The sequence below is a fragment of the Ailuropoda melanoleuca genome, chromosome 13 (assembly GCF_002007445.2).
Source record: "Ailuropoda melanoleuca isolate Jingjing chromosome 13, ASM200744v2, whole genome shotgun sequence".
NCBI lineage: Eukaryota > Metazoa > Chordata > Mammalia > Carnivora > Ursidae > Ailuropoda > Ailuropoda melanoleuca.
In genome coordinates, this window is record NC_048230.1 from 25,206,797 (window position 1) to 25,233,897 (window position 27,101).

Sequence of the window (27,101 nt, forward strand, 5' to 3'; positions counted from 1 at the left end):
GGTGTCAGGAGTTAGGTTTTTGTTGGGTTGAGAAGAGAAGTCTGTTGGTGTCTCAATGCTTCTCTCGTCTGCCTTGGCTCTTATATACTCACCTCCCTGGGCGTCAGCCTATTACCAAGATTTTTTTCCCCTGTGTTTCAGTTTATAGCTCTCTCCATTAAAACCATCTAATTACTTAAGTGTTTATTATCTGAGACACATTCTTTACCTCATAAAAGGGATTTACGTTGTTTTGTTGTCAAATTAGGACTCTTCATGTTGGCTCTTTGTGGCTTTAAGGACATTTCGTTTCAGTCTTCAAAGGCACCAAGTCATTATCCTCTAATCATTATACATCATTAGTGACGGCCTGGTATGCTAGGTATCTGCAAATCATCCCCACATTTCTTTGTCTGCTTTTCAGATGAAGAGATAAGTAGGCTTTTTGATTGCTAGTCTACCAGCAACCAAAGATTCTATGTGATAATTTAGGTCTTCTGGCTGAAAAAGTGTTAAAAGTCTTAGATTTATCCTTCATGGCTCCAAGAAGCTGAGTTAAGATGAACGGATGGGATCTATAGAGGAGGATATTCCGATTCTGTGTAAAGAAACACTTTCTTAGCTGTAAAAATCATTAGCTTTCCGTTCCCTCCATGCGTGCAGTGAACGATAACTTGTCAGGGACAGGCAGATGGAAGTCAGGAACTGTACAGTGACAGATAGCCTTTAAAACTCCATCTAACGATGTTATGGATTAAGATTATTTGTGCCCCAAAGACCAGTTGTATGGGGCCATGTAGAGACTAAACAGTGCAGTATTTCCTAAAATGAGTTCCGTGAACATCTGTTCGAGGAACATTAAAGGGTTCTCTGGTAAATACGTTTGGGAAATAGAGTTCTTCATTGGTGGACCTTCCAGAGCCTTCAGTATATGCTGAAGCGCTCTGTGACTTTCCAATAAAGAGATATAACATATATTTTTCTCCAAACTCACTTGGCCATGGAATTATTTTGTTTGTTAGTTTCCATAGGTTAGCTTCATAAATTAGTGTTCTGTGGAGCACACTTGGGGAGATTTCCAAGTTACATCTGAACTACTAGAGCCCTAGTGATAGAATTATTTAGATAAATAAAGGTATAAAACTTACTGTGATGTTTTAGAATTGCTTTGGAGTCGGAAAAATATTAAACTAGTAAGCCTTTAGAAATATTTTACTTTGAAGGTCTTAATATGTTTTTCTTGACCCATCTTCATATAAAATGGCTTAGGCTTTAACAAAATAAGTAGAAAATTATACAGCATAAAGGTGTCAGAAGCCAAAATCAGCAAGATGATGGACCCAAAAGATGTTTAATATTAAAACTGCTTTCATTTTAGCCATCTTCTCACTACTAAAATGATTTTGTGGTTTTGGATTCCTCTGCTAGAATTTTGCTTGTTGTCCACATTACTTCCATAGATATCCCTTAGTTCAGTCAAACCCTCATTGGTTGAACATCTGCCGCAAGTCAATCGTGCCTGCCCTTGAGGAAGTTGTAGAGAAGAGACACAGAGAAGTAAACCGGCAAATGACAAATCCAGGCTGTGCATTCTAGTTTTTCCGGTGAAGTGTGGGAGTTTGGAAGTACAGGGGCCACTGACTGTACCTGGAAGATTCCGGAAGCACTTCATGGAAAGGGAGCACCGTGTAGGTAGCAAAATATGACGAAGGGCTTAGCAGGTAGAACAGAATAGGGAGGGAATTTTAGCAAGTGAAGTAAGGAAACAAAATGCCATGGTGAGTTCGTGGGATGGCAAAAGTGTTGGCTGGGGGAGGCACAGAGCACGGACTCTGGACCTCCCTTGCTTAGGGAGGCTGTGGAGGAGAGCAGTGGGAGATGGAGTTGGAAAGGTGGGTTAGTGCTGCCGTAGGAAGAATTTGCTCTGTGCCTAGTCGGCTACCCTCAGGATTTGGAACTTCATCCTCTTGGCAATGGACATTAAAGGTTTTGAACAGATATGGGACATGTTTGGATTTGTTTTTAGAAAGGCTAGTTTTTGAGTCACTTACGAAGGGCTAGGCCTTGTGCTGAGTGCTTAATGTGTGTTATACAGTTCTCACCACAAGCTTATGATGTACGCAGTGCTGCTATCCCTGCCGCGTTACAGATGAGGAACCCGGGGCATCGACAGGCTAAGTAACTGGTAAGTGAGTAAGTGATGGAGCTGGCATTTGAAGCCAAGCAGTCTGGCTCCAGATGCTGTGCTCTCAAGCCCTGTGCCATATTCTCTCTTACTGGGTGGGCAGGTGGGTGTGTTGTTCTGACTAAAGTGAGGACAACCCTCAGGATGAGTTGGTGTAAGACTGGTGGGAAGGGTGGGATCAGGTTATTGAAGGTCTTGGGACCATAAAAAGGGAGCTGATTTTAGAGCCTGTTTTCTTAACCAAAATGTTAGTGGTAGAAAGGAGGTAATTTGAAGGCGGGGACAGGGAATGGGAGGCTATTTGGGTGTTCTGAGGGGATGTTGAGGAGGGCGTGATTTCTGTCTTAGAGGGTATCAGAGAGAAGAGGAGATATATCTGGGATTTCTCATCACATTATTCAATTTCCTGGGGACCATTGGTGGCACATAAGTTTCCACAACAAAAGTGATATTCTTGTTTTTAAGATGACTACAATATGGTCATCTTATCCTCTGCAATAGGTAACATTTATTGAATATATATACCAAGTGCCAGGCGTACCAGGCATAGTGCATAGTATTTTATGCACATTTTCTTCCTTATTTCTTACAACCCTATAAGACCAGGACTGTTACTACACCCACTTCCCAGAAGACAAAACTGAGAGTAAGGATATTAAATAATGATTTAAAGTCCTACAGCTAGTGAGTGGCACCTTGTCTAATAGCAATTCCTCACACTTAGTAATAAAATCAGTATTTTTCTGGGATAAATTTTACATAACTGTAAATTGTGTTCATTCATTTTTTAAAATTAGTTAATTCATTCAGCAGAATACCCAGTACCATGGCAGGTGCTATGCATACAGAAGTTAACAGGTCAGATAAAGTCCTTGTTGTTAAGGTGTTCATTCTAGTAGGGGAAGACAGACAATAAAAGAATGAAGGAGGGACCATGACAAGTGACAACTGCCACAAGAAAATGAAATGGTGAAGTGACAGAGTGGTTGGAGGTGATGTAGGCTGTGCACTCTGCTGGTCAGGGTGGTCAGCGACAGCCCTTGCCCGGTGGCTGTTGTGCGTGCGGAAAAGGACGAGTGTGAAAGTAGATGAGGTTCACGGAGGTAGGCGGGTGCTGGGCCCTGTAGGATTTTGTAGGTTCAACAGCGTTGAGGTTTTATTGTAAAGGCACTGAGAATGCACTGGATGCTTTGCTGCAGGGGGTGATAACATGTGTTATGTTCTGGGGAAAGGGAGGTGCAGCAGGGCAAAGTGGAAACAGGCAGAACAGTCCGTGGTCCAAGTGAGATGATGAACCATGATGCCAGCGGTGGATGAACCGGTAAGAAGTGGAAGATGTGGAGAGACATTTTTAAAAGTAGAGATTGTGGGTTGTGCTGATCAAGAAGATGTGTGGAGAGAGAGACCAAGGACCATGGACCATGTTTAGGTCTCAGATTTACTCATAGGCGAGAGGGGAGCTGAGCCACAGAGCCGCCACCTGGGGGTGGTGGGAAGGGGTGGATGATGAGGTCAGTGTGGGACCTGCAGGGTGAGCAGCCTGAAGCCCCTGAGAGGGAGGGCTGAAGACATGGGAGGCTCCAACACCCAGACGCAGAATGTGCTTACTGCCAAGTTCTTGGCCTGGGATGAAAAGTCACTTTTATGTGTGTTAGTCACAGTTTGTTGTGAGCCTTCGGGTGCCTTGCCAACATCCTGGGGTGCTGTTGGGAAAGCCCTCCCAGGGCGGCACCTCCGAGTCAGCAGGAATGTCAGTGTGGGGAGATTTCACACTTCGAGGCAACTCAGTTTTCCTTAAGCCTGATGGAGCACTTCATCCCTTCACAAAAGCAGGCTATAGGAGCCCTTTCAGTTTGTCATCCTAATAAAAATGCCTGTAAGTAAAAACATTTGGTCTTTGTTTTCTGAATTGCATGATCTTTTTAATTTCTGGTGAGCTCCTTTACAATATCAATTGGAAGAACAAATGGCATCAGGATGGCTATGGATGTCAGTCCTTTCATTGCATAATGTCCACTTTATTCTTTGCTGAGCAGGCAGGCAGGCAAAGAATTCTGGGTTTGGGTTAAGTGGTGGACTTTGGGGGCCTTTTCCAGATATTTTCTAGTGTGTGGTTATAACCAAGACAGATACAATGCTTGCCTGCTTACTAGCCTGTGCTGATTAGGTTTCTTTTAAATGGAGGTAATGTTTTGCAGCTTGAAGACAACTGATGCTGATTTAAAGGGGGTGAGCCCTTCCGTTCTGTCTCACGTGTACGTGTACGATCCCGATGCAACGTGCCAGAGCTGGTCTCACAGGACTTCGACACGCGCACGTTTCGCCCAGCTTCTGCTGACTGGCAGTGCTGCCTGTTTTTCTTGGGGGGTTAATTCTCGTGTCATTGTGGGCTGTAGAATGTGTGGATAGTAATAGGAAATTATACACAGTTAAGGAAGGTATGAAATGTATGTGTTAAGTAAAATTAACCTGGTTGGGAAAACGGATGTTCAAAAAAATTTGAATGCCTAATATATGCCAGGCACTGGGAAAATTAAATTTTCAGCTGTTCACTGTGTGAAATCTAATACTGAGATAGTTAAACACAATTATTCTACAGTAAACTTAGGGTTTTTCATCCTTGGAATTATTTGCTAACAATAGTTATATCTTACAATATTATTTTAAGTCAGATGTTTTTGTCCATTGATTAGACATATCTGATTACTGGATTGAATTAAATAGCTACTGGATTTCCAAAGAATTCCTGTAAGTAGTTGAAATTTTTAAAAATTAAGATAATTTAATGTTTATTTAAATATTAGCTGACATGACAACTTTAAAGGGTACTTTGAGTTGTTAGTTTACTATAATATACATGTGATTTTATAACACCACCAAACCCTTATGTAACATTTACTATGTAGCAGATATGTTTCTATGCTTTACATGTATTATGTCATTTAATTCTTACAACAGCCCTATGTGATTGGTATTGAAGGTATCCTCTGTTTTACCGATGAGGGAAACTGAGGCATAGAGAGACTAAATAATTTGCTCAAGGTCAGCAGCTGGTAAATAGTGGAGTTGGGATTTGAACCCTGGCTGTCTGGCTCCAGAGTCTGTGTTCTTACTCACTGTATACTAATCCATAATCTCTCCATTGCTGATTATTATGTTTTTGAAGAGAAAATACGTAATTTAGTTTATTTCCGCCAGTCTTTGTTGAGCCCCTGCTATTTGCCTTGCACTGTGCTAGGAGATTTAGGGGACTCAGGGATGGGCAGGACACAGGTGTACTTTCAAGTGGTTTAGTTTCTCCTGGAGTTCATTGGGCACACAGGACTTGAAGCAGAGTCGGAAAGTCATTCCAATTGTAGTGAGCAGTTACAATAAATGCACAGATGTGGAAAAGAACAAACTGTCATTAGGAAGCAGTGGATAGCGCACTGTGTTTGGAAAATAGTCTTGTGAGGTAAAAGCTAGATGGACTCTTGACTTGCTGGCTGAGGAGTTTAAACTTAAGTAGATCGACCATTGAGAGCCACTGGCATGTTTTTCTAAAGCAGGGAAATTACTTCATTAATTTCCCCATGTATAAAATATCACATTGCTAGAGTGCTTAAGGAATACATTAATGCATTAAAAATGTTTAACACAGTGTCTGGAACATAGCGCTCAATAAATGGTTCTAAATAAAGGATAGTTATTGGTAAGTAAACGAAGGGAAACTGGAAACTGGAGTTCTTTCTATTTAACAATGGGGTGATCTAGGGGTAAATCCAGGAGTTTAGCTTTCCAGTTTCTCAATGTCTGAAAAGTCTTCTGCCTGTTCAGTGTTCACTATAACTTTGCAACTAGTGGGTGCTCCATGTCTACAAAGGAAGGACTAGTGGCCCTCAGCCTTGCTTTGCCAGAACACTGTGAGGCTACTGGGAAACAGTGTCTCCTTCTCTAGTACCTTCTGCCGTGTTGCCGTTTTGTGGAGGTAGTCCCCGCAAACCCTCAGTAAGATTAATTACTTAGAGGGGACTGAAGCACATCTCTGTCAGCTTGAGTATGGGTTTCTCCATTCTGCATTTCTTATTAATACCCATGGCTTATGGGAAATGATGCAATTCACATTGAAATTCAGTTTGAAATTTTAACTGGAAAACCAAGATCTATTAGGACAGCTTATAATCATAGTCAACATTCATCAGGAGGAATTTGGCTTCTTTGTCAGTTGGGAAGAAGGATGTGAAGAAAGGAAAGAACAGAAAGGAGAGGAGCATCACATGTGGGGGAAAAAATTCCCACAAATATGAAGAGTGTTTTGATTTTTCAGAGTGCAGGTGAATTGGATAAAGAAGGAGCAACCACCCAAATGGAGTAAACCATCACCCTGGGCAGCCCTCTTCCTAGTTTTCTCAGGTTTATCCTCCACGCTTGTGTATCTGGGTATTGCTAGCCTCCTAATAGTCAACAGGGTTTTGTGCTCCTAAAGATGTGCAATTGAATGGAGAGGAAGAAGAGAAAAAATTAATTTTTTTACATGCCAAGCATATTACTATTGATAAACTTATTTGAAACAGGGACGCTGTGAGGTATTAGAACCCCCATTTGATAGGCAAGATAAAACTGGGTAGATTTGGGATTTTCATGTTAGGTCTTCTGATTCCTTTTTTTGTCCCTTCCGGCAGTTAAAAAGTTCTTTAGAGTGATCAAAGTACACAGTCTATACTCAAATACAATATAACAAGATATTTGCTTGGCTTACTTCCAGTCTCAGCCCCTGGTCCACGCTAATTTCTATTCCTAACCTGTGTGTGCTTCTCTCTCATTTTTGTCTCTTCTGTTCATAAGTGTTGGGGCAAAGTTTCAAAATTCTAATCTCAGAGTTTTCTGAATTCTATCTTTAGGATTCATTATATTGTCTCCTGCCTCCCCCACGCTGCCCCCCAGGGAAGAACCATGAATTCCCCCTGCTTCAAGATCTTCCTGGCTATTACTCTACATAAACTTCTGTCATCTTGACTCTCCTCACACTTTCTCATGGCTCAGCACCTGAGGGGCTCTGAAAATTCCGAGTTCCTTCACTTCTCCATCCCACAATGTTATAAACCTGCTAGGATTTTTCCTGCAGGACTACAAGTCTCATCTGTTGAACAAATGGATACTGTCTTTATTCTGTCTCCATTCAGACCAAGATTCCTCCCATCCTTTTGAGAGAAGATTTAATTTGTCTCTTTGACCTAAGATAAATACTATATTGAAAAATCTTTTAAAAAAATGAAGAGCCCAGTATGACAAATATTTGCTGCTTCAGATTAGTCTCTGTGAATCTCACAAGAACACTTTTACTTAACTCTCAAATCCCCAGGCTCACCTAAGGCTTTCATGGTTTGGTTGATGTGATGATTCAACATTTTCTCCCTTGAAGTTTCTCAAAATCCCTTTGTATTCTGGGGCTTTTAAAACTAAGTTTGCCTATTAGCGTTTAATAGAATAACCATGATGGAAAGCCAGTTTCTCAAGTCAGAGTTATGGTTTTGGGGATAAGTCAGTAATTAACAAAGGGCCACCTGCTGTCAGGTCTCCATGGCGCAGCCCACTTTGTGTAGAACGTTTTTAATGGAAATGGTAGAGCTTTCTTAACTACAGAGCTGAATGGTGCTGAGTAATCTTTCTTATTCCTCAGTCAGATTCTGTCAGGCCTACAATGTAATTCTCTGGCTGCCACCTCCAAAGCTCAGAGACTAATCTTTTCCACAGTCCGTTCCCAGGATTAACCAAAGTAAGTGGAAAGTCTGAACAAATGGTTCAGTAAATAACCTGAATTTTTAAAGGCAATAAGAGTATAACAGTAAGGGTCCCTTCAAGAAACAAGATCCACACCCATTATTTGAATCTAGTAAATTTTATATGGCAAATTTTAAACTAAGTTCTTAGGTAACCAAAAAGCCTAAAAGGGGATCCTGAGATGTTACAAATGTAGGAACTGCAGAAAACCCTGGGAATGATAGTTTTTTTCAAGGGAAGAGGGAGGGAATTAACACTTAGAAATTTAGAGAGGGGGCTGTCCTGTAGAGCTGAGACTCACATGTGTCAGGGAAGCTGGCTGGCTGGTGACTGAGTGGGGTGTGCAGTGAAGCAGGTTCCGCAAGTGTTGAGAAAACTGCAGACTGGATTTAGGTGCTTCTCTGGAAAGGATCTGCAGCTGCTGGAGTGACTGAGAGATAATCCTGGGAATTGTCAGCATTCAGGAAGTCCTGATTAAGCAGAAGGAAGCAAAAAGGAAGGAATGCGTGCCTTCTTCCTCTTCAGCTTTGCAGCTTTCCTCTGTCACCCCCTAGTGGCAAAGCCCGATAGAGTGGTTTGCAGAGCATCACAGGGCCAAGAATAGCCGGGAGGGCATGGAGCTGGGACAGTAACTTAACACCTGGCACAGGGGAACTTTCTCTGAAAGTCCACAGCTTCCCAGATAGGCATTTTTAAATCAGCTGAACCAACGAAATCAGCGAGGGAGACAAAACATAAGAGACTCTTAAGTATAGAAAACAAACTGAGGGCTGCTGGAGGGGAGGTGGGTAGGGGGCTAGGGGTAACTGGGTGATGGGCATTAAGGAAGGCACGTGATATGATGAGCACTGGGTGTTGTGTGCAACCGATGAATCACTAAACTGTACTTCTGAAACTAATAATACACTCTATGTTAATTTATTTTAAATAAAATAAAAATAAATCCGCTGAACCTCCCCACACCATTCTTTATTACCAGTTCCTTAATTTCATTGTCTCATTATAAGTTTTGGAGTCAGAGTTGGGTTCATATTTTAGTTTTTACTTATGAGCTGCACAATCAATGCCATAAACTCCCAAAGTTTCCTCTTTTTTTGTGTGATAAAAACACATAATACACATCTTTTTAGCAAATTTTTTTAAGGATACAATACAGTATTGTTACCATAGACCCTAGGGTACATAGTAGATCTCTAAGATTTATTCATCTTGCATAACTGAAGCTTTGTGCCCTTTGACCATTACCTCCTCAATTCTCCCCACCTCTGAACCTCTGGTAACTAATGTGAAATGTTGGGGTTCAGGAGCAAACAGTCAAAAAAGAATTCTTGAGACATCTTTGGTGTAAAAAGAGTAGTTTTATTAAAGCAGGACAGGACCTGTGGACAGAAAGAGTTGAAATGGGGTTGTGAAGAGTGGCTGATTGCATACTTTCAAGTTGGGAGGGTGTTAGGGATAGCATTAAGTCTCTAAGGAAATTTGGGAGCAAGTTTTCTAGGACCTTGAGGGGCTAGGAGTTGTTAGGAAAAATCCATTTACTACTGTCTAGTAAAACCTTAATCATGAAACCCTTCAGGTGAATATCAGTGGACCATATGCTTTGGAGGAAATTGTTAACATGCATCTTGGGTCGGGGTAGAGATAAAGGAAGTTTCCAAAGGGATTTTTTACAGGATCCTGGAGGTCTGGCTAATGTCAAGCTAAGGTTGTCTTTTGCCTCTAGCAAAGTATTAACATGGAGGCAATTGAGTTCCTGGAGAAAGGTCACTCTGTCTGTATCAAATACTTGTCAATGGGCTATAAGTTGTAAGGAAATTTATGGTGATGGGTATTAGGGAGGGCACGTATTGCATGGTGCACTGGGTGTTATATGCAAGTAATGAATCATGGAACTTTACGTCAAAAACTAGGGATGTACTGTATGGTGACTAACATAATAAAAATATTATTATTTAAAAAAGTTGTAAGGAAATTTAATTTATTTTTTTTGCTTTTTTCTCCACATCAGTAACCACCATTCTATTCCCTGCTTCTATGAGTTTGACTATTTTAGATTCCTCACATAAGGGGTGTCAGAAAGGATTTGTTGTGGCATATTTATGTTAGCATAATCATCCATGTTGTTGCAAACAACACAATTTTCCTTCTTTTTTTAAAGCTGGATAATATTCCATTGTATGTGAATACTATATTTTCTTTATCCATCACTCATTGTTGGATACTTACTTTGCTTCCATGTCTTGGATGTTGTGAGTAATGTTGCATTGAACATGGGAGTACACGTATCTCTCTGAGATCCTGATATCAGTTTGTTTAACCTCTTTCAGATATAATTTACTCATCTTATAAAACCGAGAAGACTATGAATTTCACAGAACTGATGGAACATTAAATGAAATTGGGTTCATTTGAAGTTTAGTCTGGGTACTGCATATGGCATGAAACATGGGAAAGAGAAAGGAGAAGGAAAATTAAGGAAGAAAGTACACAGTTTCTATAATCCTTCTAATTGGTCACAAGACTGTATTGATGTTTATAACTCTCTTCCTCCACTACCCATTTCATGTTTTCTTTATGCTCAATCAGGACTTCAGCTGGCTGAGGTTCTTTACCTGATGGGGGATGGCTTAAATCTTAATTTCTGAAAGGTCTTGAATTCATAGTGGTCTTGTCTCTTTCAGGTCAGTAGATGGGTTACACTGGCACACACAAACATAGTATGTATTGAATTAAAAACCCAAAAAAGCCCACCAAGAGTTGTGCTTTTCCTAGCTGAAGATAGTTCAAGGGACAGCAGTTTTTCTTTCACCTTAGAAAGGAGATCTCAGTGTGTTCTAGACAATTTGACTCCAAGAAGTTTCAGTGAGGTGTTGACCTCCTTAATTTTGTGGGGTTTATCTCCAATCCAGGAGTTCACGTGTGTTTACTAAGACATCTAAAGTACTTGCTACTTCCTGTTCCTCAGAAATAATTAGCATGATGTCATCACTGTAGTGGACTGATATGATGTGCGGAATGTCAAGATGATTAAGACCTCTGCTAAGCATATTATAACAGAAAGCAGGAGAGTTGACACAGCCCTGAGGCAATATTTGTAAGGTTACTGTTAGTCACACCAGTTAAAAGCAAATTATTTCTGATTGTCCTTGCAAACCGATATGGAGAAAATGGCATTTTCATGTCAAAAACTGCATACTTCCAGGTGCTAGGGGCTATGTTGATTTGTTCCATGAAAGAAACCCCATCTTGGAATGTGGGCTCCAATTGGGGCCATTACCTAAATTAGTTTAAAATAATAGTAGATAATTACCCTTATATTCTAAGATTTGTCTGCTTTTTCCATAGGACAAACATGAAAGTAAGTGGGGAGGTGCTAGGTATCACCACCAGGCTTTATTCAGGTCTCTGAAAATGGCACTCATCTTCACAGTTCCTTCAGGGATATGGTATCATTTTTTTATTTACTACCCTTGTAACGAGGGGAACTTCCAGTGGCTTCTATTTATAGTTCTTCCTACAATTTGAGCTTTATTCCTCAAGCCAGAGTGCTAATGTGGGGATTCTGCCAATTGTCAAGCAGATTATCCCAGTTATAGATTCACAAATTGAGGAATTGATCTTTGGACCTACTGGGTCCACTGTGATTAAAATAGGCGGTAAGACTCCAGCTATCACCTGGGCACCATAAGCCACCACTTTCATTGGTGGACTGGAGTGACATTTTGGGTCTTTAGGAATTAGTGTCAACATAGTATCTGGTAATCCCTTGGGGAGGCAGAATTTGGGGCCCTATGACCTCTGAGCCCTGAGGTCATGCCCATCAATATGTTACAGGACAAAGGGGACTTTGCAGATGTAATTAAGGTTACTAATAAGTTGACTCAACTAAAGAGATTATCCTACACTGTTCAGGTGGACTGAGAGACAATAACTTCACTGACACAAAGAGGAACTTATTCTGACTTCCACAGCTTCAAAATAGCCATTTTTAAATATTTTGAACCTCCTTACACCTCCTTCAAGTCTAGTTACTTAATTTCATTCTCTGTGAATTTTGGAGTCAGACAGATTTGGGTTCAGATTTTTGGTTTTTTGTTCACTTATTATGTGATTTAAGCAAACTATTTAGCTTCATTTAGACTTACTTTCTTCACTTACAAGCCAGGATAACAATATCTATTTCAAAAATTGATGTAAGTGTTAAATGAAATGAAGTGTACACAAAGTGTAATTAGCCCATAGCACAGTGTATGGCACTAAACTGGCCACGGTGGTTCTCATCTCTCTCCTTCATGCCTGTCTTCCACATCATTTCCCCCCTTTTCTTTTCTTTCTCTTGTCCCTAGTCTTTTTCACTGTCTTCTTTCTGTCTTTTCTCCTCTATTTTGTGCTTTTCCTTTTCATTCTTTTCTCCATCATTTATTACCTTAATCCCCCCATCCTGATTTCTCCTATCCGTTTTGTTATCCATCTACCCACATTATGGTCAATGAACCTCAAATTAAAAATGCTCCCCACTTTTGCTTTAGAATTTGTATTGATGTGCTTTTTCTATCACGGAACTATTTATGCATCTCAAGTCCTCATAGGTGTTTACACACACACACACACACACACACACACACACACACACACACACACAGAGTTTCCGTTTTGAGACCTTCTTGCAGTCTATTGCATAGTGTAGTGGTTAAGAATGTTTTAGGTTTCCAGTTTTGGAAGAGCCAACAGATACTGGCTTGATCAAAGGACTTACTCTTCTCACAGGTAGGCAGCTGCTAGCAGTGGTGCAGAGGCTTAGCTATGCCAGGACCAGCGTCCCTTCCATTCTCTTGGGATTTTGGAGTTCCAGGAATCATATCTGGGTTTGAAGTGAAAAGAACAGTCTGGGTGAGGAAGAAGTAGGAGCACCAGCAGCATGTGTCCCTTTTGTCAATAAAAGGAAGCTTTCTTAAAAGCCCATAACTGACTTCTGTTTAGATTTTACAGGCCGGTCCTGTGTCTATTTCTATAACTTTAGTTTTTTTAATTTATAAGCTTGTTATTTTAATGCTGGACTACAAGCATCTACAGGGCATAGTAGGCAGAAAATCTTGGCAGCATTTTAATGTCTCTCTGGTTTTGTCTTTTTCAGAATGTTATGTAGCCTTTTTAGATTGGCTTCTTTCACTTAGTAACATGCATTTAATATTCTTCCATGTCTTTTTGTGGCTTGATAAATCATTTCTTTTTATCACAGAATGGTATTCCATTGCAGAGATGTAATACAGTTTTTCCATTCACCTGTCGAAGAACATCTTTGTTGCTTCCAGTTCTTGGCAGTTATGAATAAAGCTGCTATAAACATTCATGCATGTGTTTTTGTGGACATACATTTTCAGCTTATTTGGATAAATACATAGAAGCGCAATTGCTGGATTGTATGATAAGCCTGTGTTTAACTTGGTAAGAAACAGCACCGCTGTCTTCCAAAGTGGCTGTACCATTGTGCATTCCCATCAGCAATGAGAAAGAATTCTTGTTGCTCCAGCAGCATTTCATCAGTGTTTGGTGTTGTCATTGCTTTGGATTTTAGCCACTCTAATAGTGTGCAGCTTGAACTCTTTTTTCCTCTTTTCCTCCCATTTAGAATTGTCTTCAGGGCCCCAAAGATTATCTTCCTTGTGAAGCCTTTCCAGATGCTGCTTCTGACACAACCCCAGCTGGTCCCAAAGTGATCTTTTCCTTTTTGAATTTCTGTTTCTGGTCCTTCCATCTTCTTTTTTTGCAGTCTGTAACCAAGATATTACCTTCCAGAGCAGTGGCCATTTGGAGCCTCTCCACAATTTCTGAGCGTTCCTGAGGCATTACTTTCTTGTAGTTCCCCCTGCTCTGTCTGGGTCCTGGGTTGTCACCAACTCCCTTTGAATCAACCCACACATGAAACTCAGCCCTTTTACTGGTATTCACGGGAAAGTTGACCTATCCTAAGGATTGTGTGAGTTTGGTAACTTAACAGGGATGAAACATAGAGTAATATTCATGACCTCCTGACTGGGTCTCTCTTCTCTTCTTTCTTCTTCTCACTTCCTTTCTGGAGTAAAAAAAAAAAATCCTTCTGTATCATGTGTAATTATTTTACATCCTTCTCTTAGGGTTTTGGGTTTGCCAATATGCATGTCACATGTGATACATCTGTTGTAAGTTAGACCATCAAGGCTTACTGGCCACAAAAACATCCCCCTAAGCTGGAGATTTTTTCTACCAACTATTAAGAGACTACAAGTTTATCTTGTTAAATTGTTCATCGCTATTTTCACACATATACTTTTCTTACTGGATAGCAAAGTCCTCAAGGATAAGAATTAAGTCTTCATCTTTCTGATCACCATAGTCCCTGCTTTAGAAATGGTGGTCGATAAATGTTTATGGAGTGAATGAATGAATAAATACACTATATATGATTTCAGTTTCTTTTAAAAAGAAACAAATGTATTCCTCTCAAGTAGGCATTCATGAATTACCACAGTTAACCCATTTTGTGTACAAGTGGAAACACAGACTATGGTTTGTTTACCCAGTTACAATATTTATTAAGAAATGGCAGAAAACACTGTATCACAGATGTAATTGAAATAACCAACAGGCAAGATCATTATGATCCTCCCCCCACTGCAAAAAAAGGGGATGGGATCAGATGTTGAAATATGAAGAAGTCTAGCCTACTTCTTAGAAGGTGAATATTGGGTGAAGAGCTTCCATTCTGTCTGGTGACCAATGAAGAAAGTCACTTGACTATATTCTGGTGCCTTTGATGTTAGAAAAAAATGTTAGGTAAGCAGAGCTAAAAATAGATTATAAAGCAGGGAAGGATTATACTTGTGGGTAGTTCTCAAGGATTAATTCCACAGTATATCAGTAATTTTCAACCCTGCAGAAAAATCAGAAATAGTATATCCAAAGAGTTTTGATAGTCAGCTGGTAGGTTCACAGCATTTCTGTGTCTGCAGCAGACAATCAAGGTATTCACTGCAGAATGAAATCAGATAAAACTCATATACTTGGTAGCCCCATAACAAAACTGCAAATGGAAGTTGAAGAACCTATGGTGGTCCAGGGGAGGTTGAGGAGATACGCTGTTCAACTGGGCAACTGGAAATCAGCAACCTGGCTTTCAGCAGGTGGGCTCACAACAGCTGGGCTGGCAGCAGCTGGGCTGGCAGCAGTAGCAGCAGCAGGCTGGGCGGCAGCAGGACTGTCCACAGTAGGATGGGCGGCAGCAGGAGGCCTGGGCATGGTGCAGCTGGCAGCAGGTTGGAGGCGTGCAGCTCACCACGCAGCAGGGGGGCAGGCAGGTGTCCTCCACGCGGCAGTCAGGGCGGCACCACCTGACTCGGCAGCTCACGCCACCCTCCTGGCCACCACCAGTGCCACAGCCGGTCCCACAGCAGCTGGGCTGGCAGCAGCTGGGCTGGCAGCTAGTTGGCTGGCAGCAGCTGGTCTGGCAACAGCTGGGCTGGCAGCAGCTGGTCTGGCAACAGCTGGGCTGGCAGCAGCTGGAGCCGCAGTTCCCACTGGTGGAGCAGGTGGGAAATCCACAGAAGCTAGTGGAGCAGCAGGCCATGGTCAGGAGCTGAGCTGAGAGTTGGGTTGCTTGTAGGTGTTTTGATGGTAAGGTCTATGTCAGGCAGGCCTTTTATATATCTGAGCCAGCTTCTATTTATAAAATTCTTAGCAAATCTTCCTTGTTTTTGTTTAAATTTGTTTCTCATTGGTCCTCTGATTGGCGTGCATTGAAATACTTATGACCCATTATGAACAGCAGTTTAGAAATTACTTTGTTTTATAGTTTCATTTGGACTCCTCATATTGGTCCTTTGCTCTTTGGAATACATTTGTGGTTTTCCATGTTCAAAGAGTCCTTCCATTTTAGTCCACGTCAGCACCCTCATTTTGTAGAGGTGGTTATTTCACGTGACACTCTGTCCAAATCTCTAAGGCTAAGGATAATTGTGCTCTTAGTTTTAACTATTATTTTTTCCTTCTGGCTATATAGACTGAATTCTGTTGAATTTAGGACATTGGAACATCCCCTGAATTGAGGAGTACCTTTGGTTATACATAATTAAAAGTTTCCTACTAATTTACTCCAATATCAAATCAAATTACTTTTATAGTTCCTTAGATTTCAATTTGAAATATGTAAATATTATTCGTATTCTAGGTCAGAAATCTTTTCTTGTGAATCAAGTGACATAGTTTATATAAAGGTATCTTGCAGAGTGCTTAGCTTCAGGTAGAACTTTAATAAATGCTTACCGAATCTGATTTTGAATGGGTGGAGTAAAAGACATGATTCATGGACACATGTACCACTTATAAATGATTTAACAGAACTTTCAAGCTGCAGTGCCTCTCGTGGAGGAGTCCTTGTTATTGTCAAAAGAGAGTAGGAAGTGCTGAAATATTTTTCTACTGCTGGAATAGTTGAACCAAGTCTCAGGGAAAAACATCTGGGAGTTATGACATTTTGAAGAATGCACTGCCATCTACTGTGTTCTTTGAAATGCGTTTGATCTATCATTGTCAAATGTGTTTGATTTATCAATCGCTACCAATTAAGTGATAGAGGTAAGTGCTGGGAGCTTGTAAATAACTTGAAAAATATTTTTCATAAAGTGTCCTATATTTTGTCCTATTGTCTTTTATATATTGTACTAAAATACTTAATGAGGAATTAAAAAATTCAATGGCAAAGATATTTTTTTTGTACTAGATTCATGTTAACTTCCTAGGAGAAATCTTTCAAATTGGGTTGCAAAGTGCAACATACATAGTTTGAGATTTCTAATGCACATGTCTGACCAATGGTGGTGGTAGAACTCGCAGGGTATCTCCCTGGCTCTTTGTTCAATCCTTACTTAGATCAGAGATACATTTTATATGAACTCACAGTAAATGGAGGTGAGTGTTGGGAGTTGCAACTTGGAGAGCAATTTGGGGACCAGTGGGAAGAATATAATAGGCTAAGAAATAGAAATTAAACATAAATGCTCTTGGAAAATAGTATCTAAAAGTATCTGGTAGATATTTTAAAATTTACTTAGTAATACAATCTTTAGATATTAGGCACACATGAAGGAGAACATCTAGTATATAAACTGGAAGGAGATTACAATGGTAGAGGTACATCTGGGTAGAAATCCCATAGATTTGAGCAACCCGAAAATTTGAGCCCAAAGTGGCTTTACTGGTTTAGACCTAATCATAATAGGTTAGAACATTTTAAGTATTTGAATAACTATAAAGATTTTTTAATGCATGAAGCGTTTTATTAACTGATGGATTCAAGCATAGTATAATTAGTATTTAATTTTTCTGGTTTAGAATTTATGTTTATGCTTTAGGATTATTATCAAAATGAAATTCCACTCTTCTTGAATTCCAGCTAAAGATGGACAAGCTTAGAGGTAGAAGGAAGAGAATAACTCAGTTTGCTTTACACATTTAAACATTTTATTTGAAATTAACAGGATATTCGAGGAGAAAGCAGGTCTGAAAATACGTGGGGATCAAGAGATGGGGAGGAGACCAGAGATGTCACTGAAATGAAGAAATACTCTACCCTGGTGCCTTTTCAAGCAAGGTAGGATATCTGGACACTCTGATTGATACATGCTTTCAGTGTGCTAATTCACATCCAAGAGGGTCCTAAGACTCATTATTTCTGAGTGGCTTAGAAACATCACGATACTTAGCATGGGAGTAAAATTGAACACTTCTTCAGAGATCAGAGCAGTTTGTTTCATTTCCCCTTTCATTCTTAATTAATCCCCCTTGCTTTCAGCAGCTGGGCTGGCAGCAGCTGGGCTGGCAGCAGTAGCAGCAGCAGGCTGGGCGGCAGCAGGACTGTCCACAGTAGGATGGGCGGCAGCAGGAGGCTTGGGCATGGTGCAGCTGGCAGCAGGTTGGAGGCGTGCAGCTCACCACGCAGCAGGGGGGCAGGCAGGTGTCCTCCACGCGGCAGTCAGGGCGGCACCACCTGACTCGGCAGCTCACGCCACCCTCCTGGCCACCACCAGTGCCACAGCCGGTCCCACAGCAGCTGGGCTGGCAGCAGCTGGGCTGGCAGCTAGTTGGCTGGCAGCAGCTGGTCTGGCAACAGCTGGGCTGGCAACAGCTGGGCTGGCAGCAGCTGGAGCCACAGTTCCCACTGGTGGAGCATGGGAAATCCACAGAAGCTAGTGGAGCAGCAGGCCATGGTCAGGAGCTGAGCTGAGAGTTGGGTTGCTAAGAGAAGTTTTTGAGTTTAGGCTGTACCTTCTACATCTGGCCTTTTATATATTTCCTAGAGCTGCATATTTCCCTGACATTCAGCATTGTTCCTTGATACCATTTGCAAAGTAAGTCTCTGATTGGCTGATCCCTGAATTGTTTAGAAAGTTATTAAGAGCATTTCAATAGCCTGCTTTGGTCATTATTCAATTAAGTCTCATTGTATTTCTTCTTTGCCCTCTGGATCATTATGGAAGCCAATCAGAGCAACACCTCTTTATGCAAATCACATGACAGACTAGAGCTGGGCCAACCCTGGCTTGCTTTGTCATACCTGTCCTTTGTTAACCTTTAGGCTGAGTTTATATCGAAATGGAGCATTTTCTTCCTAAATTAAGGATCGGGACTTCATAAATAGAGTTTGTTCAGATTTGGAATGACTAACGTTAGTGTCATCAAAACACGAGCTACCCAAATGAATCAGCACCCAAAAGCACTATGCCTTTCTAGGACCTGTTTGTGCAAGTCAAAGGATACTAAGAGTTCTAACCAGTATTTTTGCCTTCAACCATCAGTGTACATATTCCCAGTTGAAACCTTTAATGACTTTTGCTGGTAGATTGTTTTCTGACTCTACTAAATTAAAAAATATATGCTAGTAATGAATACATATTTTAAGTCAAACAGTACACAGGCATATAAAGAAATTTAATATTTTTCTTCACTTCCCCAAAACACCCATCCCCTTCAACACTGGTACTTCAGAAATAATAAATATTAACAGTTTGGTCCATATTCTTTGACACCTTTCTCCCTGTTTTTGGAGATATAAACCAGCATAGATAGATAGATAGTTCATCTAGTTAAGTAAAAGTTGCGGTCTTTATGTATTTTTAAAAAGCTTTAATTATAGTAAAATACACATAATATAAAATTTACCATCTTAACCATTTAAGTGCACTGTTCATTAGTGTGAAGTACATTCACATTGGTGCGCAATTTCCACAACTCTTTTTAACCTCCAAAAGAGAAACTTTTTGTCCATTAAAGAACAACCTTTCCATTCTCTCTTCCCTAGATCTTTGGTAACCACTTTTTCATCCTTTGTATTGATGAATCTGACCAACCGAGGTGCCTCATATAAGTGGAATCATACAGTATTAATGTATGCCTTATTTCACTTAGCATACTGTCCTCAAGATTCATCTGTTTTATAGAATGTATCAGAATTTCCTTCCTTTTTAAGGCTGAATACTATTCCACTGTATGTATACACTACGATTTGTTTATCCATCACTCTATTGATGGACACTTGGGCTGCTTCCAACCTTTTGGCTATTGTGATTAATGTGACCATGATCGTGGGTATACAAATATCTCTTCAGATCATACTCTCAATTCTTTTGGGTATATTCCTAGAAGTGGAATTGCTGGATCATGTGGTAATTCTATTTTCGGTTTTTTGGGTAACTGCCATACAGTTTCCCATAGTGGCTGCACATTTCCATCAACAGTATACAAGGGTTCCAATTGCTCCACATCATTGCCAGCACTTTTTGAGTTTTTTGAGACTAGACATTCTAGTGGGTATGAGGTTGTATGTCATTGTGGTTTTGATTTGCATTTTTGTAGTGACTGTTGATATGAAACATTTTTTCATATGCTTGTTGGCTGTTTATCTTCTTTGGAGAAATGTCCATTCATGTCCTTTGCCCAATTTTTAATTGTTGTTGTGTTGTAGGAGTTCTTCATATATTCTAGATATTAGCTTTTTACTGGGTATATGATTGCAAATCTTTCTCCCATTCTGTAGATTGAATTTCATTTTGTTCATTGGTCCTTTGATGTACAGAAGTTTTTAATTTTGGTAGTTCCATTTGTGTGTTTTTTGCTTTTGTTGTATATGCTTTTGGTGTCATATCCAAGAAATCACTGCCAAATCCAGTGTCATGAAGCTTTCCCCCTGTGTTTTCTTCTAAGAGTTTTACAGTTTTAGCTCCTAACTTCAGGTTTTTTATCCATCTTCAATTAATTTTAGTGTATGGTGTAATGGAGGGGTCCACCTTTATGCTTTTGCATGTGGATATCCACTTTTCCCAGCACCATTTGTTGAAGAGACTGTCCTTCCCGATTGAATGGTCTTGACATTCTTGTTGAAAATTATTTGACTGTATATGTAAAGGTTTCTTTCTGAGCTTTTCCTTCTATTCCATTTGTCTCTATGACTGCCTTTATGCCAGTACCGTACTGTTTTGATTTCTGTAGCTTTGTAATATAGTTTGAAATCAGGAAGTATGATGCCTCCAGCTTTGTTCCTCTTTCTCAAAGGGGAGAGAGAGAATCTTAAGCAGGCTCCACGCCCAGTGTGGAGCCAAATGTGGGGCTCAATCTCACAACCCTGAGATTACGACCTGAGCTGAAATCAAGAGTCTGACACTTAACTAAATGAGTCACCCATGTACCCCTTAATTTCTCTTTCTGATAGATTGTTGTTAGTATATAGAAATGCAGCTGATTTGTATATCGATTTTGTATCCTACAACTCTACTGAATTTGTTGATTAGTTCTAACCATTTTCTTCTCCTTTTTTTGGGGGGGGGGTTGAGTCCTTAGGGTTTTCTGTATATCATATCATGTCATCTGCAAGGAGAGACAATTTTACTACTCCTTTCTTATTTGGATGCTGTTTACTTCTTTTTCTTGTCTAATTGCTCTAGCTGGGACTTCTAGTACTATGACAAATAGAATAGATAAAAGTGGGCACCCTTCTCTTTTTCCTAATCTTAGGGGAGAAGCTTTCAGTCTTTTACCACTGAGTATGATGTTTGTGTGGGCTTTCATATATGGCTTTTATTAGGCTGATGTAGTTTCCTTCTATTCCTAGTTTGTTGAGTGTTTTCATTTTCTGTTATTTTTTTATTACGAAAGTGTTGAATTTTATGAAATTCTTTTTCTCTATCTATTGAGATAACCATGTGTTTTTCCCCCTTTATTCTATTATGCAATGTATTACATTCATTGATTTTTGTCTGTTGAACCATCCTTGCATTCTAGGATAAAATCCCACTAGGTTGTGGTGTGTAATAATCTTTTTAATGTACTGTTGAATTCTTTTTGATAGTATTTTGTTGAGGAATACTGCATCAGTATTCATCAGGGATATTGGTCTCTAGTTTTCTCTTCTGTAGTGTCTTTGGCTTTGGTATCGGGGTAATGCTAGCCTCACAGAGTGAGTTTGGAAGTGTTCCCTCCTCTGTAATTTGTTAGAAGAGTTAGAAGATGATTGATTTTAACTTTTCTTTAAATTTTTGGTAGAATTTACCAGTGAAGCTTCTGGTACTGGGATTTTATTTGTTGGGAGGTTTTTTTTTATTACTGATTTAATCTCCTTGCTAGTTATAAATCTGTTCGGATTTTCTATTTCTTCATGATTCAGTTTTGATAGGTTATGTGATTCTAGGTATTTATCCATTTTATCTAGGTTATCTAATTTTTTTTGCCTATCCCATACGTATTAGTCATTCTTTTAAATAGCTATGCAGTATTCCAGAGTATGATCATACCACACTCTGTTCAATCATCCCTCTATTGATAAATCCTCCATTGTTTCTAGTTTGTGCTTTTTGAATTAAAAAAAAATATATAGTATTTTAAGCTAAAAGGGACTTTAAAGGAGTCTAGCTTTAGGTGATTATGAGAACTAAATTAAGCTAATTAAACTAAACAGGCTTCTCAAACCGGTTCTACCATTAAGTGTATTCTGAGACCTTAGAAAAGTTATTTAATCCTCCTGAACATTGTTTTATTCATCTGTAAAATGAGGTGATCTCTCAGACACTCCAGGGCTAAAATTGTGTAATTGCTGTACCAGATCATTCATTCCTTAAGGGCATGATCTGCCATGTCTGATTCATTTTGGTATTCTATTTAGTGTCTTTCTGTACAATCTTGAATGTAGGCACTCAGTAAATGCTTGTTGAATCAAGGAAGGAATGAATGATTGGCAGTGTATTGTAATGATAAACAGCCAAATTGCATTTACCCAAGTCACTTGTCATTTTATTTTATACTTTTTTCTCAGCAGGAGCTCTTAGGTAGTGATACCTGAAAGTGGTCAGTGTTAAAATCAAAGGACCAAGAGGACAAAACCTGTTTCCATTTTTGTTCTGTTGTTCAAGGGTGTCTTCTGGATTAGATCAGGTCTCTAGAATAAATGTTGGGGAAGCTGATTCTTTGCTTACATGGTATCCTTTATTCATGCTTCCTAATTTCTGGATTTTCATTAACCCTTGAATGAATAAAGCCTTGTAATCTTAACCAAAGGAATATTTTTAATAAAAAAGAATTATCTTCATTCCCTCCAGTTCTCTCTCTTTTTTTAAAAAAGATTTATTTATTTATTTTAGAGGGAGAGGGAGACGGGGTGGGTGGGGAGAGAGAGAGAGAGAGAGACCAACCAAGCAGGGGGAAGGGGCAGAAGGAGAGGGAGAAAGAATCTAAAGCAGACTTGGAGCTAAGCCCAGACCGTGATGAGGGGCTCAGTCCCATGACCCTGAGATCACAACCTGAGCTGAAACCAAGAGTCAGTCACTCAACTGACGGAGCCACGCAGGAGCACCTGGCTCCTTCCAGTTCTAAGTCCAAGAAACCAGAAATTAATCTTGATCCTTGTCCAAAAACTACCAGGATTTATGAAGAATTTCCTGATGCTGTGTTTAAATATGTATAAGTTCATTGTATGTTATTTTTTCATTTATTGTGTATTATGTATAAATGCATGTGTATGTATAATAAATACATGTATTTCTAAGTGAAAATTTTAAACCAAATTTGTTATGTTATTATCCTCACTTTCAGTTTAGAAACTGGAAAAAAAGTAAAATTCCCCACCTAACCAAAAGCATCTTTCCTCCAAGAGGCTTCCCCAACTTGTAGCTCTCTTGCTTTACTCTGCAAGGCTATGTATAAATGGAAGAGTGTAATATATTAGCATTATGTTCCCACAGTTTGAAGATTGCCTGAAAGAGCATTCTTCTAACAGACTTGAAAAAAATACATCATATTCTGGCTCTGGATACAGAGTTCCTGACTTTTTTTTTTTTAATATAAAGACTTTATTTATTTGACACAGATAGAGACAGCGAAAGAGGGAACACAAGCAGGGGGAGTGGGAGAGGGAGAAGCAGGCTTTCCACTGAGCAAGGAGCCCAATGCAGGGCTCGATCCCAGGATGCCAGGATCATGACCTGAGCCGAAGGCAGATGCTTAATGACTGAGCCACCCAGGTGCCCCTCAGAGTTCCTGACTTCTGTAACTTTCTGGTTATGAAAGCACTTTGTGAGGACAGGATATGGAAATAGAGCCTGTGCCACTTCTGAGGCCCTGTATAACGGCCTTTGCTGTATCTTTTTTTGGGGATTAACCTCCATTAGATCTGGTCAAATTTCCTAGAAAGCAGCGTGGGATAGCAAAACCAGACTAAAACCTTTTATGACTTTTTATGAAATCAAGAGCACACTCAATGAAGAAAAAGAGGTATATTTGCTGCACCAAATAGATACAATTTAATAGACCTTGGTATATTATTCCGCTTTCATAAAAAGTGCAGTTTGCAGTATGGTGACGTATAGGAGGTGAACATATCTGAGGAGGACAGAAGATTCTTCTGCGGCATTGGTGGCACTGAGTCACAGAGTAGATTCAAATGCATGCTGAAGACAATTTCTTGAGTTAAATTTGTATTTTGGCAACCTCATTGGGGAGATCAAGGTCTTCCCAGAATTGAATGGAATCAGATAGGTCTGTGAGGCCCAAATATTTGGTATCCCCCACAACAAAAACCAAATAAAAGTTCAAGAATTTGTTGGTGGTCCACAGGTGGTGGAAGGGATAATTAGTTTATGAATTGATTTGGAGGTTGAAACTTCAAATAAAAAGTTAGCACCCTGGGCTTTCAGCAGGTGGGCTCACAACAGCTGGGCTGGCAGCAGCTGGGCTGGCAGCAGTAGCAGCAGCAGGCTGGGCGGCAGCAGGACTGTCCACAGTAGGATGGGCGGCAGCAGGAGGCCTGGGCATGGTGCAGCTGGCAGCAGGTTGGAGGCGTGCAGCTCACCACGCAGCAGGGGGGCAGGCAGGTGTCCTCCACGCGGCAGTCAGGGCGGCACCACCTGACTCGGCAGCTCACGCCACCCTCCTGGCCACCACCAGTGCCACAGCCGGTCCCACAGCAGCTGGGCTGGCAGCAGCTGGGCTGGCAGCTAGTTGGCTGGCAGCAGCTGGTCTGGCAACAGCTGGGCTGGCAGCAGCTGGTCTGGCAACAGCTGGGCTGGCAGCAGCTGGAGCCGCAGTTCCCACTGGTGGAGCAGGTGGGAAATCCACAGAAGCTAGTGGAGCAGCAGGCCATGGTCAGGAGCTGAGCTGAGAGTTGGATTGCTAAGAGAAGTTTTTGAGTTTTGGTGGTGACTTTCACGTTGGTCCTTTTATAAGCCTTAACTAGCTATGATTTACATAATTCTCAAAATCTCTTCCTTGTTTGTGTATAAATAATCTATCTCTGAATAATAATTGCCCTATTCCTGAGTTATTTGTTCAACCTCTGAAAGCCTTTATAAGTTCATTTTATTTGGTCTTCAATTAAGATTCTTTACCACAGTCAAGTAGTCACTGGCGTTCATTGGGTACGTAACCCATAATTCCCCATATTTGTTAAAATTTGGTCATTGCCCTAAGAATAATTGATGCCTCACCTTCAAGGAGTGTCAGTATTACTCAGTGTTGACCCTGATCATCGAGCTTTTGGGTCTCACATGACAGTTTAATTCCCAGCAACATGGTTCCAATGTCAACTACTGCTCCTTTATCTTTTTCATCTTCAATTTGACTATGAAGCAAAGTGATCCAGCTGGCCAGAAAGGGATGCTTTTTGGGGGGACTGAGAAATGTGGATGAATTGTTACTGATCACAATTCCTGGAGCACTTAGGTGCTCACATGGTTATGACTACTTTGCATGTATCATTTAATTTTTACTGCAATCCTGTGAGCCATGCCTGTACCTACTCCTGTCATCCATGTAAGGAAACTGAGGCTCAGACAGATTTACATCTCTTGCCCAGGTTCATAGCAGCAAGTGGTGAATCTGAAATTTGAATCCACTTCATCTGACTCCAGGCTAAACTCTTTCAACCACTACAGTCAGTACTCAGTTTTCTATATAAGCAGTTCTAGATAAATCAAATGATAAAAGAAAGATGTAAAATTTGTCCACTTTAAAACTTTTTAGAGTCAGGGGAAGAAAGGCAGAGCTTTGGATGTGTAATAGCACTATTTATTAGGACTTCTCTGGAAATTTTTATTTTTTTAACTGCATAATGAGTACACTTCCAGAAAATCACAAGTGCTAAAAATGGTAATCTATTTAATTTGTGACTTCATCTAAACTTTGATAATAGGATGTCCTCTAGATTTAAATGTCCTTAACTGCATAAAAATCACACTCAGTGTATTAACACTGGAGCATGTGACACACTGTGACGTGTTAGATCTGCAGCATGCAGTTTACTGTGCATATTAGAAACTAGTCCAATGTGCTGAGAGTTAATACAGATTGAATGAGACAACTGATGAGGATGAAGATGAAGGTTTTGTGTAGGTGCAATGAAAGGTGACCTGGCCTTCATTGAGTGTGGATTCTATTATAGAGAAATGGAAGTTAAAATGCCACTTACAGAGTTTGAACCAGAATACCAGGTGTTAGTTTTGCTTCTCCAGAAATGACAGCTTTGAGTTAATATCATAACTATTCCCAAATCAGAATTAAGACATNTCCATTTGGAGTTTATCTTTGTGTATGGTGTGAGAGAGTGGTCAAGTTTCATTCCTTTGCATGTAGCTGTCCAATTTTCCCAGCACCATTTATTGAAGAGACTGTCTTTTTTCCATTGGATGTTTTTTCCTGCTTTGTCAAAAATTAGTTGTTCAAAGAGCCGAGGGTCCATTTCTGGGATCTCTATTCAGTTCCATTGGTCTATGTGTCTGTTTTTGTGCCAGCACCATGCTGTCTTTGTGATCACAGCTTTGTAGTACAGCTTGAAATCCAGCAACATGATGCCCCCAGCTTTGTTTTCCCTTTTCAACAATTCCTTGGTGATTCGGGGCCTTTTCTGGTTCCACACAAATTTAAGGGCTGTTTGTTCCAGTTCTTTGAAAAATGTCATTGGTATTTTGATCGGGATGGCACTGAAAGTGTAGATTGCTCTGGGTAACATGGACATTTTAACTATGTTAATTCTTCCGATCCATGAGCATGGAATATTTTTCCATCTTTTTGTGTCTTCTTCAATGTCTTTCAAGAGTGATTTGTAGTTTCTAGAATATAGATCCTTTACGTCTCTGGTTAGCTTAATTCCGAGATAACGTATGATTTTTGGTGCTATTGTGAATGGAATGGATTCCCTAATTTCTCTTTCTTCGGTCTCATTATTCGTGTATAGAAATGCGACTGATTTTTGAGCATTGACTTTGTATCCCGCCACATTACTGACTTGCTCTATAACTTCTAGTAGTTTGGGGGTGGAGTCTTCTGGGTTTTCCCTATAGAGTATCATGTCATCTGCGAAGAGAGAAAGTTTGACTTCTTTGCCGATTTGGATACCTTTGATCCCTTTTTGTCTTCTGATTGCTGTTGCAAGGACTTCTAGTACTATGTTGATTAATAGGGGCGAGAGTGGGTATCCTTGTCGTGTTCCTGATCTTAAGGGAAAGGCTTCCAGCTTTTCCCCGTTGAGAATAATATTTGCTGTAGGCTTTTCATAGATGGTTTTTATGAGATTGAGGAATGTACCCTCTATCCCTACACTCTGAAGGGTTTTAATCAGGAAAGGATGCTGTATTTTTTCAAATGCTTTTTCTGCATCAATTGAGAG

General features: G+C 40.2%; 2 protein-coding genes across 2 annotated transcripts; both read right to left on the minus strand.

Annotated features, from left to right (window-relative positions):
- Nucleotides 1-14,471: 14,471 nt before the first annotated feature.
- Nucleotides 14,472-18,203, minus strand: LOC100471881 (keratin-associated protein 1-5). The gene is given in 3 exon segments (XM_034640681.1): nucleotides 14,472-15,556; nucleotides 17,755-18,128; nucleotides 18,130-18,203. Coding segments are annotated over 3 exon segments (888 nt in total). The 5' UTR covers nucleotides 18,165-18,203; the 3' UTR covers nucleotides 14,472-15,077.
- A 5,928-nt stretch (nucleotides 18,204-24,131) lies between these two features.
- On the minus strand, nucleotides 24,132-24,617 carry LOC105240074 (keratin-associated protein 9-3). Its single transcript, XM_019805654.2, has one exon. The coding sequence runs from the start codon at nucleotides 24,579-24,581 to the stop codon at nucleotides 24,132-24,134; it is 450 nt and encodes a 149-aa protein (XP_019661213.2). The 5' UTR covers nucleotides 24,582-24,617.
- Between the last annotated feature and the right edge of the window lie 2,484 nt (nucleotides 24,618-27,101).